Raw genomic sequence first — 17,832 nt, forward strand, 5'->3', positions numbered from 1 at the left:
TGATTTTCATCGCTCCACCATTGGCAGCCGTGCCTTCATCTGAATTCACTCCCTAAACCTCTCTATCTCCACCTCTCTCTCCTCCTTTAAGACACTCCTTAAAACCCACCTCTTTGACCAAGCTTTTATTGCCCTACGTGGTTGTAAAAACAGAAAGACAGATTATTATCTGAATGGTGCTAATATCGCCTTACATGGCTCGGTGTCAAATTTTGTTTGATGAGGGTCCTGTGAAGCACCTTGGGATGTTTTACTACAGTAAAGGTGCTATATAAATACAAGTTGCTGTTGTTGTTGTGTAGTTTCCACTGATTTAGTTCACCTCAGCCAGGGCAGTACTGAGTGCCTATAGGCTATAGAAAAAAAAAATCAGTCAGAGTTCCAACTTCTGATTGATATCCAGTGGCTCCTGCTGGAAGATGCGCACATATGGACAAGCTGAAGAAAGCAATGGGTTACATAGAAAATAGGAGCAAGAGTAGGCCATTTGGCCCTTCAGGCCTGCTCCGCCATTCAAAATGATTATGGCTGATCGTCTAACTCAGTACCCTGTTCCTGCTTTTTCCCCATATCCCTTAATCCCTTTAGCATTAAGAAATATTTCTATCTCCTTCTTGAATACATCTAATGACTTGGCCTCCACTGCCTTCTGTGGTAGAGAATTCCACAGGTTCATGACCCTCTGAGTGAAGAAATTTCTCCTCATCTTGGTTCTAAATGGCATACCTCGTATCCTGAGACTGTGACCCATGGTTCTGGACTCCCCAGCCATTGGGAACATCCTCCCTGCATCTAGTCTGTCTAGTCCTGTTAGAATTTTATATGTTTCGATGAGATCACCTCTCATTCTTCTAAACTCGAGTGAATATAGGCCTCGTCAACCCAATCTCTCCTCATATGTCAGTCCTACCATCCCAGGAATCAGTCTGGTAAAGCTTCGTTGCACTCCCTCCATGGCAAGGACATCCTTCCTCAGATAAGGAGACCAAAACTGCACACAATACTCCAGATGTGGTCTCACCAAGGCCCTGTATAACTGCAGTAAGACATCCCTGCTCCTGTACTCAAATCTTCTTGCATTGAAGGCCAACATACCATTCGCCTTCCTAACTGCTTGCTGCACTTGAATGCTCTCTTTCAGCGACTAGTGTACAAGGACACCCAGGTCTTGTTGCACCTCCCCTTTTCCCAATCTATCACCATTCAGATAATAATCTGCCTTTCTGTTTTTACAACCAAAGTAGATAACCTCACATTTATCCATATTATACTGCATCTGCCATGTTCTTGCCCACTCACCCAACTTGTCTAAATCACATTGGCGCCTCTTTGCATCCTCCTCACATCTCACATTCCACCCCAGCTTTGTGTCATCTGCAAACTTGGAAATGTTACATTCCGTTCCCTCATCCAAATCATTGATATATATTGTGAATAGCTGGGGACCAAGCACTGATCCCTGCGGTACCCCACTAGTCACTGCCACCCGGAAAATGACCCATTTATTCCTACTCTCTGTTTCCTGTCTGTCAACCAATTCTCAATCCATGCCAGTATATTCTTCCCAATCCCACGTGCTTTAATTTTGCACACTAACCTCTTGTGTGGGACCTTATCAAAAGCCTTCTGAAAATCCAAATACACCATATCCACTGGTTCTCCCCTATCTATTCAACTAGTTACATCCTCAAAAAACTCCAGTAGATTTGTTAAGCATGATTTCCCTTTCATAAACCCATGCAGACTTTGTCCAATCTCGTTAATGCCTTCCAAGTGTTCTGTTATCACATCCTTTATAATAGACTCCAGCATTTTCCCCGCTACTGATGTTAGGCTAACTGGTCTGTAATTCCCTGTTTTTTCTCTCCCTCCTTTTTTAAATAGTGGGGTTACATTTGCCACCCTCCAATCTGTAGGAACTGTTCCAGAGTCTATAGAATTTTGGAAGATGACCACCAATGCATCCACTATTTCCAGGGCCACTTCCTTTGGTACTCTGGGATGTAGATTATCAGGCCCTGAGGATTTGTCAGCCTTTAGCCCCATTAATTTCCCTAGCACTATTTTTTTTACTAATACTGATTTCCTTCAGTTCCTCCCTCTCACTAGACCCTTGGTTCCCTAACATTTCTGGGAGGTTATTTGTGTCCTCCTTTGTGAAGACAGAACCAAAGTATGTGTTTAATTGTTCTGCCATTTCTTTGTTCCCCATTATAATTTCCCCCATTTCTGACTGTAAGGGACCTACATTTGTCTTCACTGATCTAAACTAGTCTTTCACTAATCACATTTACGGTGTGATGCTCTCCCATAGTGAACAACCTGTCAGCACTCACACAAGAATGGTCGTTTGATCAAGGTACCAAAGGGATGCTGGTATTGGTGGAAGTGCACCCCAACATAAATTCATGTCTTTAGGAGAGAAAGGACGTCTTCCCTCTGATTGTTTTTTTTCTCATTCCCTTAAATCCTTCACTTCCCCTCTGTTCAGTGCTGTGACAGATTAGCTGACTGAGATAAAGAACTAGCCCTTCAAGGCAAACCCAGGCATGTAAATCAGCATAACCTGGGATTCAGATTTATCTTCCCTAATCTGAGACACAGTGCACTGAGCAACTAGCAAAAGCTTTGTTCTTTTTGAAGCTCCCATTTGTTCAACAGAAGGGGGAAGCTGATTTCTACATGAAAGTATAATTAACATAACAAGAACCCCAATATCTCAAAAAGTGAGCCATACAAAGCAGGTAGATCCAAGGTTCAATCTATGGTCTATACTGAATTATTTAGATTCAGCAGAGGTCCCATGAGGGGCAATAGAATTCGGCTCTTTGCTTTTGGGCTGGAAAAATGGGGAAAAAAACAGGCAGAGTTCCCACAGCTGACCTCTATCCGGTGAGTCCTACAGGAAAGTACACATTCAGTCAGGTGAGAACAGGATCAGTCAGGGCTGTGATACTCTGCACAGTTGAATGCTTTGTAAGGATTGGCTGTCTGGGTACACCCATGAACACTAGCCAGGTGAGATACTGGAGTGCTGCTGCAACCAGAGGAACCCCAGCAAGATTCAGGACAGGAACAGAGAAAATTGGGTGGGAGAATGTAAATAAAAGATAACTGAAACAAGTGAGATTGAAACATTGGAGGTCTAATTAAATCATATTTTAAATACCATAAGGAGAGAGGAATAAACCCGGCAACTACAGGCCAGTCAGCCTAACTTCGGTAGCTACTTTTAGAGATAATAATCTGGGACAAAATGAATTGGGACTTGGAAAAATATAGGTTCATAAATGAAAGCCAGCACGGATTTGTTAAAGGCAAATCGTGTTTGACAAACTAGATTGAGTTCTTTGACGAAGGAAGAAAGAAGGTTGATGAGGGTAGTGCGGTTGATGTTGTGTATATGGACTTTCAAAAGGCATTTGATAAAGTACCACATCATAGACTTGTATGCAAAATTGAAGCCCATGGGATTAAAAGGGTAGTGGCTGCATGGCTATGCAATTGGCTAAGGGACAGAAAGCAGTGGTGAACAGTTGTTTTTCAGACTGGAGGGAAGTGTCCAGTGGTGTCCCCCAAGGATCGTGTTGGGACCACTGCTCTTTTTGATATATTAATCACCTGGACTTGGGTATACAGGGCATAATTTCAAAGTTTGCAGATGACACGAAACTCGGAAATGTAGTAAACAATGTGGAGGATAGTAACAGACTTCAGGAGGACAAAGACAGACTGGTGAAATGGGCAGACACATGGCAGATGAAATTTAACACAGAGAAATGTGAAGTGATTCATTTTGGTAGGAAGAATGAGGAGGGGCAAAATAAACTAAATGATACAATTTTAAAGGGGGTGTATGTACACAAATCTTTGGAAGTGGCAGGACAAGTTGAGTTGGTTGTTAAAAAGGCATACGGGATCTATGGCTTTATAAATAGAGGTACTGGCCCCGATATTTATGGGGAGGCAGGAAGAGAGTGGGGGCGACTACCAGCGGCCGGGAAATACGGGAAACGCGGAGGTCTGACGAACATAACGGCAGGACCTCGTTTGAATTATTTTTCTCCATTTCCCGCCCGCAGCTGACCAGATTGAGGGGCTAGGACAGCTGTCAGGCAGGAAGGCCTGCGGTAGAAGGTCATAGCTGGGGAGGGAGGGGAGGGGAGGGGAGGAGGAGAGAGGGAGAGAAGGAGAAAGGAGGTTGGGGACGGAGAGATTGCGGGGGGGAAAGACATCGCGGCGGAGTTGACCGATCGTGGGGAGGGAAGCCTGAAAGGGTGGAGGAAGCAGATTTACCAATAGTAATTTTCAAATGGAAATTCGATAAATACTTGAAGGGGAAAAGTTTCCAGGGCTATGGGGAAAGAGCAGGGTAGTGGGACTAATTGGATAGCTTTCTCAGAGCAGGCACAGGCATGATGGGCTGAATGGCCTCCTTCTATGCTGTATCCTTCTATGATTCTATACTTTTGTAACAATGAACCTGCAATTCACAGGTAACATAACCTTTTCTGCTACTATGTACCATAATTTTTTTTGAGCCAAATATATATCAAATTCCTAGATGAATTATTTCTTCATTGGAATCACAGATTACATCAATTTCTATCTGCCAGTTTAAGAAATTAAAAAAACCAAGATATTGAGCCGTGTTAACAATTTGCTGCATGTTCAAAAATTACAGTTCTTTTGCATAACTTGAGAAGCACGAGTCTTTTCTTAGTAGTATTTGCAATGATTTACTGGCTGAATGATAAGGAAGCATGTGACATATCAGCTGCACTGCCAACTCACACGTAGATCTTAGATTGCACCATGGCTGACTAAGGAAAAGCCTTTCCTTATCGTTGTTTAAGTTTCAATTTCCCTCTTTTAACTACATCAGATACAATTTAAACAGGTAGTGCAATCTTATTATCATTTTCATGCAATTTCTTTGGCCTAGTATTTGAACACCGCAATGCCAGGTTTTTTTCACGAACAGTAGGCAGTTTTTTGTTGTGATACTAAGGCTCAATATACCGCAATTACTGAAAAGAATGTTTAATGATGCCGGGTTGAATTTCCGTAAGGATTCTCCTGCTCACTCGCCATAACTCTGGTGGAAGAACCACAGAAAAAAAAGTGTATCGGAGTTTCCACGGCTCTTCACTGAACTTTTGGTGAAAGAGCGTGAGAACCTCCGTGGAAATTCAACCCCAAATGACGATCATTCATAATCAACGTATAGATGAAAACAACAACTGACTTTGTTTTTACCTAAACTAGAAATAAAATTATAAACATAATGAATGTTATAAACATAAAACGTGCCTTGATATTATTCAGTCTTTTAATAAACTGTTATTTTGCGGTAATCAGTTACAGATTATTACTTGGTAAACATGCACTAGTTGTGTTAGTCACTCCACACCGTCTACAAATCAATTTCATCTCACCAGACGGTCTCAGATTTAAACTTTGGACTGTTTCATATCACTGCCTTACAAGACCATAAGATATTTACCGATGAGGAAGGCCATTTGGCCCATCTTCATTCATCCAGTCAGAACACTCCCCCCATGCTGGATCTAATTTTTTCTTAAATGATTCCAGGATTTTCACCTCTACCACTCTGCCCAGAGCCCACTGTGTATGAACTATACTGCGTACAGCTCTGGTCACCACATTACAGGAAAGATGTGATTACACTAGAGAGGGTACAGTGGAGAATTTTAGCTATGAGGAAAGATTGGATAGGCTGCGGTTGTTTTCATTGAAACAGAGGAGGCCGAGGGGTGATTTAATTGAGGTGTATAAAATTATGAGAGGCCTAGATAGAGTAGATAGGGAGGACCTATTTCCCTCAGCAGAGAGGTCAGTGATCAGGGGGCATAGATTTAAAGTAATTGGTAGAATGATTAGAGGGGAACTGAGGAAAATATTTTTCACTCAGAGGGTGGTGGGGGGTCTGGAACTCACTGCCTGAAAAGATGGTTGAGGCAGAAACCCTCAACTCATTTAAAAATACTTGGATGCGCAACTGAAGTGCCCTAACCTGCAGGGCTACGGACCAAGTGCTGGAAAGTGGGATTATGCTGGATAGCTCTTTTTCCGCCGGCATGACCATGATGACCAAATGGCATCCTTCTGTGCCATAGCTTTCTATGATTCTAAGACGACCTCCTGATATCAGACCTAGTTACCTTTGAATCTGTGCCTCCTTGTCCTTATCCCACACTTTAAGTATTATGCTGGATTTATCTTTTCCATATGATTTACTACCTTATAAGATCACCTCTCAGATGCCTCCTTTCCAGGCTGAAAAGCCCTGGTTTCTCCAATCTTTCCTCATAACTCAGATGCCTGACACAAGGGATTAGCCTCATGGTTCTTCTCCGCCTCTAGCACTTGAACATCTTTCTTGTTTCTTAGTGAACAGAATTGGACACAGCGTTATAGGTGGGATTTCAGCAAAGCACTATAATGTTTGGTCATTACTTCTGTCGACTTATGTCTTGTTTTGGCCATGTAGTTCAACATTCTCAAAAGCAAAATACTGCAGATGCTGGAAATCTGAAAGAAAAAGAGAATGTTGGAAAAGCTCAGCAAGTGTGGCAGCATCTGTGGCTGAAACGTTAACTCTGATCCTTTCTCCACAGATGCTGTCTCATTTGCTGAGCTTTTCCAGCATTTTCAGTTTTTAGTTCAACATTCTGTTGGCTTTGTTGATTGCTGTTCTACATTGGATGGACATCTTGAGCATTAAGTCTACTCAGACTCTTGGGTCTCTTTCAACCTCATCCTTAACTATTTCAACACTATTCATGATGAATGTGTGCTGCTCATTACTATATGCAATACTTTATATTTTTCTGCATTCAATTTCACCGCCCCATCCTCTGTTTACGATTCACAGCATATCTCAACCTAATTTCTGCTATGCATATGTAAATTGAATTCCTTTTGTGACCATTTGCTATCGCCCTGGACCAGAGCCCTTTACCTCTGTCTACCGTTTTTTTTCTCTCAGGCTTCGCAACGGTCCCTCAAACCTTCTGCCGTGATCTGCCTCACTCTGTGATCGGCCTCCCGCACCCCGCCCCCCCAACCATGCCCTCCCTCCCTCCTCGCTGCTGCGCTCCGAGCTTTTCCGATTGCCGTGGACTGTCCCCTGTACTGTAATTACATGATTTACCATGTGGTGAATGCCACAATCTACCTACTACCTAGAAAGAATCCAAACATTTTCTATAATTTCATTTTTGAAATGCAAAAATAATCACTAAATGCACTGAATGAATTTCATCTCATTATTCAAAAATGCTGTAAATGTATGATAAGAGAAATTGGTATGATACTGAGCCACAGAGACCAGAAAGTCTCCCGCTGGATCCTCCATCTATCCTAACTCACACCAAGTCCTGTTCACCCTGTGCTCACTGACCTACATTGGTTCCTGGTCCAGGAACACCTCGATTTTAAAATTCTCATCCTTGTTTTCAAATCCCTCCATAACCTCGCCCCTCTCTATCTCTGTAACCTCCTCCAGCCCTACAACCCTCTGAGAGCTCTGTGCTCCTCCAATTCTTGCCTCTTGCACATCCCCGATTTTAATTGGTCCACCATTGGTGGCCATAAGCTCTGGAATTCTCTTCCTAAACCTCTCTGCCTCTATCTCCTCCTTTAAGACCTATTTGACGAAGATTTTGGTCACCTTTCCTAATATCTCATGTGGCTGATTGTCAAATTTTGTTTGAAAATCGCTCTTGTGAAGTGCCATGAGATGTTTTACTACGTTAAAGGTGCTATATAAATGCAAGTTGTTGTTGTCGTGCTGTTAGTTGATCTGAGATAACTGTCCCTATTTGCTTGACTGAAGGTGGGGGGCGGGGGGGGGGGGGGAAACAGGATTTCTGCATCTGATGGCTGTCCAGTGAACTTATAAGTGTTAATACCAGGACAGGAAAGAATTGGCCTTGGCTGTGATAACCCCACACTTCAGGTGCCCATCAATACTTACTGTCCTGCTCACACATTAAGAATGATCTCTGGTCTGAAGTACCAGAATGTTGCAACTCCCTTTGAAACCCTAACCCCACCTTCAGACGGCAAGAAAGTTGAAAAACAAAATAGTGCATTGCTTAAAACTATTTGAGTTATTTATTAAATGTAAATTACGTTTTATACTTAATCAGCATACACACTCATTCTCACTGCTTCCCCACTGAGGAACAAGGTTGTTATCACTCGCAAAGAACTGCAGCCCCAGGTCAGCATTTTCACATCAATCGACAGCGCACTCTGAGCACGGTATCTCGTGACTGGGTGCGGTGTCACGTGTTTGGATGTGCGAGCCAATCATTGCAGAAATTGTACCGGTGCGGAGATGACGCGTTACATAAAGGCAGGTGGCGCTCGCGAGTAAAGTAGAATTCGGTCCCGGAGGTCAATCAGTAGACGGCGGGATAGAGCAGACAGGAGTGGTTTTAATCATTGGCTTCTCATCTACTGTTGCGTTCACAGTGCTTTCTTGAAGCAGTGAGTGAAGATGGTGAGGTTAGTCCTGGTTTGCTTTTTCATCTGCAATGGTGCGATCTGATTATTTGCCATTAGCAGCTTTAAAATCAGTTGCTTCCGAAGCGTTGAAATTGTGGGATCGCTATGTTGTGATAAAACTTATGCTAAATAAAACTATATACTAGAAATGACACTGGTAAATAGGCCTGGCCTAATGTGAACGAATTTAATCCATCGTTTTACCCTTTCCTTCCCCCCCCCCCCCCCCCGAAGTTCCAGTTCAGTTGGAATGAAAACGTATTGATGTGGTAATATTCGGAATATTGGTTTAGGACGGATTGGGTTTCCGGCGGATTTCCAAGAATCCTTGCGAAATGCTGCCCCTTCAGTTTCCAGGCATAACTTCCAATCTGACTCATGGAAATGTTTAGTCCTGTGATCCGGGTATGAGGCAAACCCGGACGGGAAAATAATTTTTCCCGGTTGTGACAAAAATTTAACCGATTGAATTCCTTAAATAGAACTTGGCAGTTTTTTTTATTACTAACTAAATAGCAATCTTCCAAAGCCATCTTAAATTATGTGCGTTTCTTTTTAGGAATGTATGTAGTTCGTAAAATTGACATCTGGTGTCAGACTGCTCACTATCGTGTGCTGCGTTTTTAAAGCTTTTTTTTATACGATAAATCAAAGTAAGCGTTGGCTTATTTTCGGGGATGGAGAATGGAAAGTTGGAACTGATTCACATCATTCCAGGATTTAAATTGATGTAAACTTGTCTCTCCCTGATTCCATAGGATGCAGATCTACTGTGTACTTTCTTTGTGCCTGGGTGGAGTCTTTGCAGCCCCAAGATTAGATCCTGAATTGGATGAACCTTGGAAGCAGTGGAAGAATTGGCATCGCAAGAGCTATGATCAGGTAATGTGGCTATGATAAATTGTTGTCTAATTTAAAACTTGTTGGACAAATGTCCATCTGTAGATGAAATGCACAGATTTTTGAAGAATGTCGTCTTCTTTCAGAAAGAAGAAGGTTGGAGGCGAATGGTGTGGGAAAAGAATCTTCAAAAAATTGAACTTCACAACTTGGAACACTCTCTTGGAAAACATTCATTCCGAATGGGAATGAACCACTTTGGAGACATGGTGGGCAGTTAGGTGTACTGTTAATGATAGAATTGTTCATAGTGACCTGATTCCTATGCATGTGGGAAGAAACCAGGTAGTTGTATAATAAAGCTAATCTTAAATCTTTTTGTTGGAATAATGCAACTGTTATGTAACAAGCCTTGAACTTGATATGCTACTGTGTAAAATGAGTGATTTGTAAAGACTGAGATTTGGATCAAATTACTTTTTAAGTGAAATATGCTCTTAAAATCTAAGTGCACTTTAGGAACTAAACATTAATAGTGCATATGCTGTTTTCCCACTTAATACTGCTGACTGGAGAACAGTTAACATGAAACCAACTTTCTTATGAATTGAGATAAATGACACTATTTGCACTAACAGACAAATGAAGAATTTAGACAACTTATGAATGGATACAAGTTGAAACAAACAGTGAAGAAGTCTCAAGGTTCTCTCTTCCTGGAGCCCAACTTTCTAGAGGTGCCCAAGAAGGTAGATTGGCGTGAACATGGATATGTCACTCCAGTTAAAGACCAGGTACATGTTTATGAATAATACACCCAAATACAATTATTCCTAAAAACTATGAAAGCAATATCATAATACATCTATTTTACAGGGACAATGTGGCTCATGTTGGGCTTTTAGTACCACTGGAGCTCTGGAAGGTCAACACTTTAGAAAGACTGGCAAGCTTGTCTCTCTCAGTGAACAGAATCTTATAGACTGCTCTAAACCTGAGGGCAATGAAGGTTGTAATGGTGGACTGATGGACCAGGCATTCCAGTATGTGCAAGATAACGGTGGGATTGACTCTGAAGAATCGTATCCTTATCTTGGAACGGTAATTTAAAACTAGCAATTTTTAAAAAAAATATATACTTTATTCATAAAATTTGTAGCAAAACATACAATATAGTTGTCATCACATTCCAAACGTACACTATACAGATTATACAATTTGCAGGTTAAATCAAGTACAGTTCAATGAACGCATTGTACATAATTACAGTTCATGACACTCGGGTGTCTCATTGCATTATACTCAATACAGATGATTGATTACAAGTACATTACAGCAATTTGAATTTTACATTCTGCCCGAGGGGTTTTTCCCTGATTGCCGCCCCTCGGTATACAATGGCGGGAAGGCTCTAAATGGTTGCCTTTCCCCACAGAGCCTTTGCGACGGCTGTACCTAGCTTCAGTGCGTCCCTGAGCACGTAGTCCTGGACCTTGGAATGTGCCAGTCTGCAACACTCGGTCGAGGACAGCTCCGTGCACTGGAAGACCAGCAGGTTTCGGGCAGACCAAAGGGCGTCTTTCACCGAGTTAATGGTCTTCCAGCAGCAGTTGATGTCTGTCTCTGTGTGCGTACCCGGGAACAGCCCGTAGAGCACAGAGTCCTGTGTTCCGGAACTGCTCGGGACGAACCTGGACAGATACCACTGCATCTCTCTCCAGACCTTCTTTGCAAAGGTGCATTCCAGAAGGAATTCACCAACTTGTTTTCAAATTTTGGATCTGTGTGCTATTTGGCTCTATTTACATGTTCCTGCTCTTTGTCCCACTTCCCCCATTAAACTAATTTGTACTACAGTGCAAAATGTTTAAATGAAAGATTTTATTCATTTAACTGTTGTAGCAAGGATCTTAGGGTAGAATGCAAATTTGATTGTGAATTCAGTATTGTAAAAAGGGTTACACCATTGTTATGGATAACAGAAAGTGTATTTATCATTTCTTCATTACTAGATATACTTTTACAGTGCAGCACAAGTCTTTAAAAAGGGCTTAATTTTTTTTTAAAAAGTCTTTTTAAAAACAGGTAAGTCACATCTAATGATACAACACAAAAAAAACATGGGCAGGTTATAAGCATTACAAAGCTTGAGCACTCGAGTTGGTTTTCACACCTAAACAAAAATGCCTGCCACATTCATTCCCAAAAAGTGATTGAGCCCTTGTACCTGATGAAGTGAAAATGACTCTGAAAGATCTCTGCTTAAATGAATAAATCCAGACTTTTGCAGTTTATTTAAAAGTTTTCATTTAACAGGGACAGCTATCATTGGGAAATATGTGCATGGTGAATTTATTCTTGAGTTGTATTCTTTTATCGGTTATTCATTTTAAGTGGGTTTGACTTTATTGAGGTTTAGTGACCATCCCAGGAAGCTCTTCTGGTTTAACTTTTTTTTTAATGCACCTGTTTTGTAAGAGATTTGATGTTGCTTTTTTTTACTGAAACTCTTGGGCACAACACATGACAAAGGACACTTGTTTTGATGCACTTTTTAAAAAAAACTATAGAAGTGAATTTTAGCTATGGTATGCAAATAAGTGGTTACCAAAATGTGTAACCCTGATCTTTTTTTCTCTCTCTCTCTCTCTCTCTCATATTTCTACCAGTGCCGGCAGCACATCAGAGAACCATTACAGCTGTGTTTTTTGTGTTGTGGCTTTTTAACAGGATGACTGCATAGCAATCCAGAATGTTACTTTCTTTTCTCTTTCACCTATGATGATTCTGTAGAATACCCTTCAGAATATTGCTCCGCAAGCCTACTCCCCTCAGCAGCTTTTATCTCAATTATTTTAATTCCTGTTCTGCATTTAACCAGAGAGCTATTGTGGAGCCGCTATAACTTTCTGTTGCCTGCTTAATGTGCCTTATTTTATATCTGTATGAAGGCCCATTGTACATCTTTTTTCTACTGACAACTTGAGATAGCAAGGGAAAGTGCTGTGAATCAGTAGGAGTAATAACTGTTCCCTTTCTATCCCCTTATGACCTCTGCTGCCTGCCTGGGTGAACTTCCTTGGCAGAGTTGCTTATTTTTGGAGTAAGTAACCCAAATGGATATGTTCACCACACTAGCCTGGATTCTAAAATCTTTTCCTTCAAATTTTAGTCCTTGTCCAGTTCCTTGGTAGAAACTCGGCTGAGCCAGTTGTATCCATGCCTTTCCAGGCAGTAATGGGATTGGGATGCTTGCGGGACTGTTTCCTCCCCATCCCCAATCTCTAGCCGAGGGTGTTGATACCAGTTTTATTTTTGCCTCCTAGCTGAAAGTGGCTGGGACCAAACCTGCATCTTCTGTAGTTCAGTTCAGACTAGGAAGTATGCAAACTTCCAAGTAACCAAATCCTTTCTATAGGAGTTGGGGAACTTTTCCAAACTGGATTTGTTCTACTTAATGGCTGGGTTGTGAACATTTTTTTTTCTCATTTTAAGACCGTATCGTTTGAAACACTGAATTTAACCGATCTGCCTAACTTTTTTTTCTATTTCAGGATGATCGCCCATGTCACTATGATCCCATGTACAATGCTGCAAATGATACTGGGTTTATAGATATTCGCAGTGGTAAAGAAAGAGCCATGATGAAAGCTGTTGCTGCTGTTGGACCAGTTTCTGTAGCCATTGATGCTGGTCATAGTTCATTCCAATTTTACCAATCTGGTAAGAATCTATTGCGTATTTGTCACTTGTAGATGATGTGACTGCTGGAAAACTTTGCCTGAATCATGTACCCAGGGGTTGGTACTTACCAAGTAGCTGCTGCTGGCGCATTGCAGCTCTAACTGGACTCCCCATTCCATGGGTTATAGTGTGTGACCCTGTTGTGCTCATGGTTCTTGCATGTCTAGCTCTGCTGTTTGTTGGAGGGGGGTGTTTGTGATTCTTCTGACTTGGCTCCTGATAACACTGACTCAGTGTCCTAACAGGAAGAGTTGGTCTTAGATGAACACCATGGGGGAAGCTTACCAGTGCTCTGTACTATAAGGTGTGTGGTTTGAGGTGAGACTCCAGCAATACCCCTGTCCGGAAAAGTCTCCATAAACTTTGGCTCTGCCATTCTGTACCTTTTTTTTAAAAAGCACTCTGGATTTTGGGGTGCCTGCCTGTGGGGAGGGTGTGTGCACACGCGGGCAAACAGAAATTTTACAAATGGTTTTTTTTCTTGGTAGCTTGGCTTGGGCTCCTACAACATGGTGGTGGGTTTTTGCCTCTGATGTTCAACTGGCCAAAAAGAAACTTGTCATGTATGATTGTTGCCTGCTTTGATAAAATGAACCTGAGTTCCTGACTATGTTTCTCTTGGGTCCTTTGGACTTTTGTTGACATGGAAAAGATATCTAGCTCAATCTCATCCAATGATAATCTGATGCTCAGTATCTTGAGTGGCTAGAAAATTGATTCTCAGTTTAGTTTTAAGCCAAATCCAGGATGGCAGTACTATGTAAACTTCTCCCCCTCCCACGTTCTCTTTCTTCCATTGCTAAGATACAGGTCAAGTGCCACAATCTTATGGTCACCCAATTGGTCATTCTTCATGTGCATGGCCATTCTATGGGGTTGCTGAATGTTTAGGTGTATTGCAGCCAAGTTCATACTGCGATAGTATTGGGTAAAGGAGCCCTGGCACTTTCGTAGTCAGCCCAGGTGTTGCTGAAGCAAGTTGCAGTGCCCCCAACTGATACACCAACAGTTTCTTACTAGGCCTTTAGAGCAGCTGGGTTAACTTTAAACAATGCTTTAGGTAAAATGGACAGTAGAAAATTTTAACTTTAGGATTTCTGTTTTACATTATTGCAATAAAATTGCCCAGTACCTGTTGCTGTGTTGGATAATTTCAATCTCATGAGATCAGATCTTATCGGTTGTATTGGCCAAGCCACATTCCACCAAAAAAAAATCCAAATTCCATGACCTCCATCCCTAAATTAAAATTGCATGACTCCTGAACACCTAATGTTGGTACAGTCAAATAACCATGACCTAGATGTATTCAGCAAATGATCTCTTGAAGAAACCTGTATTATTCCCTGGTATCAAATGTACTAAACCCCCAGTTTGACCTCTGTAAACCTAGCCAGCAGTTTGTCCATCCACAAACATGAGGAGAACTTTCTTAAAGGGAAAATACTAATACGTCCTCTCAAGCAAAAGAGGGAGGGAATGGGAGAATTGCTTTGCATGTAAACTGTCAACTTTATAGAACAGCAGTCTGGGAAATCTGGATCTAGTCTACCAATTAAAAAAATTAATGCTAACCAACTAGAACTGTATATTTAGCACTGTCTTCTCTTCCTATGGTGAAGTAGTCTGTTCAGTGAAGAGAATATGCACTAGTTTAAATATAACAATGTTTGTTTCATTCAAAGGTATTTACTTTGAAAATGACTGTAGCTCCACAGACCTGGACCATGGTGTACTAGTAGTAGGGTATGGCTATGACAAGGATGATGTAAATGGAAAGAAATATTGGATTGTTAAGAACAGGTATGCTTACTCGAAGTTTCAAGTTTAACTTGTCTCCTGTGTGAACACTATTTTCATGTATTAATTTTTTTTTTTAGCTGGAGTGACCAGTGGGGTGACAAAGGATACGTCTTGATGGCCAAAGACAAAAATAACAACTGTGGGATCGCCACTGCAGCCAGCTACCCTCTAGTATAAATATTAAACTGCCTTATTCAAACTAGAACTTGAAATATATATTAAGACCTGTGTATTGGGGCCTACAAGTTTCAATAAGTAGACTGCCTCTGGATATGGAGGTGTTCCGTTATTTCCCTGCAGGACTTGAGTTTTCCTTTTACCAGAAGCCTTTCTGGTCCTGCTAGTGGTTCTGTTGCCAAACTAGCAAAATCACAATTCAAGTAAGACTGGCCTGAATGGCCAAATAGTTGAATCTAAATAGGGGATGTGATTTTGTTGAAAGCAAAATCATAATCAATATCATTGTTAGATATCCACTGGTACTTTAAGGTTATGCATGTTACAATAGACTCTTAAAAATAATTAGCTGTTTTATGAAGTACTTCATGCCAAATTGATTTCTTTTACAATATTAAGTGGTTCCACTTACTGTGTGTCCTGCTTGACTGCTTTTAATTGTGTAATTGCTGTGCAATGCACAATATAAATGTTGCTTTTATGTGCATTTTTGTAATGATCTGGAATAAATTCTTTCTCCTAAACCTGCATCTTTTGAGTAACTATTGCAAATCAATGATGTGCAGTTCTTGTTCATGCAGTAGTAAATATAACAAGCCACTCAAGGCAGCATATATTCAAAGCAGAGCGCTAGATTGATCGGGCAAGAGAAATTCTTGTACATGAACTTTCTTTGTTCACCGAATCAATGTGGTTGTCAAAAGTTGTTTTGTAATATCTAGTCAATTTTCAATCCTTGCATCTGGTATATAGATGGGCTCCTGAGAAGTGGTGAATAATTTCACCCTGGTAACTTTTTTTGAGCCCTGTAAACTAGGAAGGTCCCAGGTTTGATTTTTGTACAAGTACTTGCAAGGATACTCCAGTTGGCTTCAGTCCCCCTGGATTGGGGAGGGGGAGAAATCAAACAAGGGCCCAACTCCTGACCGTTGTTTTGATCCCTGTTGGAAAGTGCATATATGGATGATGTGCTCCCATAGAATCATAGCATGGTACAGCACAGAAGGAGACCATTCAGCCCATGCTTGCTCTTTGTAAGAGCAATCCCGTTAGTCCCATTCCCCTGCTCTTGCCCCTTAGCCCTGCAAATTTTTCCCTTCAAGTATTTATCCAGTTCCTTTTTGAAAGCTACGATTGAACCTGCTACCACCACCCTTTCAGGCAATGCATTTGAGATCATAACTGCTCGCTGTGTGTTCTTTTGCCAATCACCTTAAATCTGTGTTCTCCACCTGTCCGCCGATGACAACAGTTTCTCTTTATTTACTTTATCTAAACCCTTTGTGATTTTGAACACTGTCAAATAAGCCTTTCATTTAAGGAGAGTTGCTTGTTGAAGTACTAATGAGCTACTGGGAACATAAGAAATAGGAGCAGGAGTAGGCCAATCGGCCCCTCGAGCCTGCTCCGCCATTCAATAAGATCATGGCTGATCTGATCCTAACCTCAAATCTAAATTCATGTCCAAGTTCCTGCCCGCTCCCCGTAACCCCTAATTCCCTTTACTTCTAGGAAACTGTCTATTTCTGTTTTAAATGTATTTAATGACGTAGCTTCCACAGCTTCCTGGGGCAGCAAATTCCACAGACCTACTACCCTCTGAGTGAAGAAGTTTCTCCTCATCTCCGTTTTGAAAGAGCAGCCCCTTATTCTAAGATTATGCCCCCTCGTTCTAGTTTCACCCATCCTTGGGAACATCCTTACCGCATCCACCATATGGAACTATACCTCCAGATCATCACCAAGGTCAGTGTGGGTGGTGTGGCTGTTTCCCATGCAGATCCCTTTCAATCCCTAGTTGAACTTTACCTACTCAGTTGATAGAATTGCCTTCTGTCACAAGGCTACATACAGAACAGCTGTGATTTGTGGTTCTACATGCTATCCAACTGGTGTATGGAAACACAGAAACAGGCCATCCAGCCTGCTATGCTATTCGCCATGATAACTCTTCTAATTACAATTTTCTACTTTTTTTTTTCTCCATATCCCTGAATATCATTCCTTTTCAAACACTTCAATTGTCTCTAGCTATGGAACTGCCTCAGCAGGATAACATTTTCATTTTTTTGTAGAGAAGATTTTTATCTGGACTTGCTTTTAACAGGTTTATTTCTAATTTGAAGTTTTGTTCTGGATTCCCTTACTTGAATTTAATGTACCTGGTATCTTCCATTTTATTTTAAACACTTCCGTCTGAACATAACCCAAGTTTATTTAATCTCCTCATGGCCAAGTCCCTTTGTCCTGGTTGTTAGCTTGGTGAGTTATCAGTTACTGAACTTTCTACAAAGCCAGTATATTCTTCCTAGGGCGGGGTACCCAAAACTGAATTCCATACTCTGATCACCGCTGTTTTAATTACAGTAACCCTTGCAGTTGTGATGAAGTCCAGTGAACCATGAGCATTTTCTTTGTATGACTGCGCTAGGTTTTAATGACTTCTGTCTGGAATCCTTAAATCCGTCTTCATCTACACCCTTTGTTGCTTCCGTGTCATTACATTACATTAAATTTCATCTGCCACTCAACTTGCTTAACCTAACTCATTTTGCAATTTTCTGTTCAATCACTATCTCTGTCTATCCTTTGATCCAATTTGCTGTTTCCTTCCTGACCTATTTGTTGCCATGAATTTGGCTTCAATTCTTAGCCCTAAGTTAGGTTCTGTGCAAGAAATTGCCAACTTTCTCTTCTCTTCAGCCTGTCATCCTCTACCCTCTGTACACT

The 17,832-nt window shown here is 41.3% G+C and overlaps 1 protein-coding gene across 1 annotated transcript; it reads left to right on the top strand.

The window, feature by feature from the left end:
- Positions 1-8,401: 8,401 nt before the first annotated feature.
- Positions 8,402-15,626, top strand: ctsla (cathepsin La). The gene is made up of 8 exons (XM_067983182.1): positions 8,402-8,538; positions 9,297-9,420; positions 9,525-9,647; positions 10,017-10,172; positions 10,255-10,479; positions 12,933-13,101; positions 14,808-14,925; positions 15,003-15,626. Exons 1-8 carry the CDS (start codon positions 8,531-8,533, stop codon positions 15,100-15,102), a joined length of 1,023 nt encoding a protein of 340 aa, XP_067839283.1. The 5' UTR covers positions 8,402-8,530; the 3' UTR covers positions 15,103-15,626.
- Positions 15,627-17,832: the final 2,206 nt, after the last annotated feature.

Source organism: Heptranchias perlo, chromosome 4, assembly GCF_035084215.1.
Source record: "Heptranchias perlo isolate sHepPer1 chromosome 4, sHepPer1.hap1, whole genome shotgun sequence".
In the NCBI taxonomy this organism is placed as follows: Eukaryota; Metazoa; Chordata; class Chondrichthyes; order Hexanchiformes; family Hexanchidae; genus Heptranchias; species Heptranchias perlo.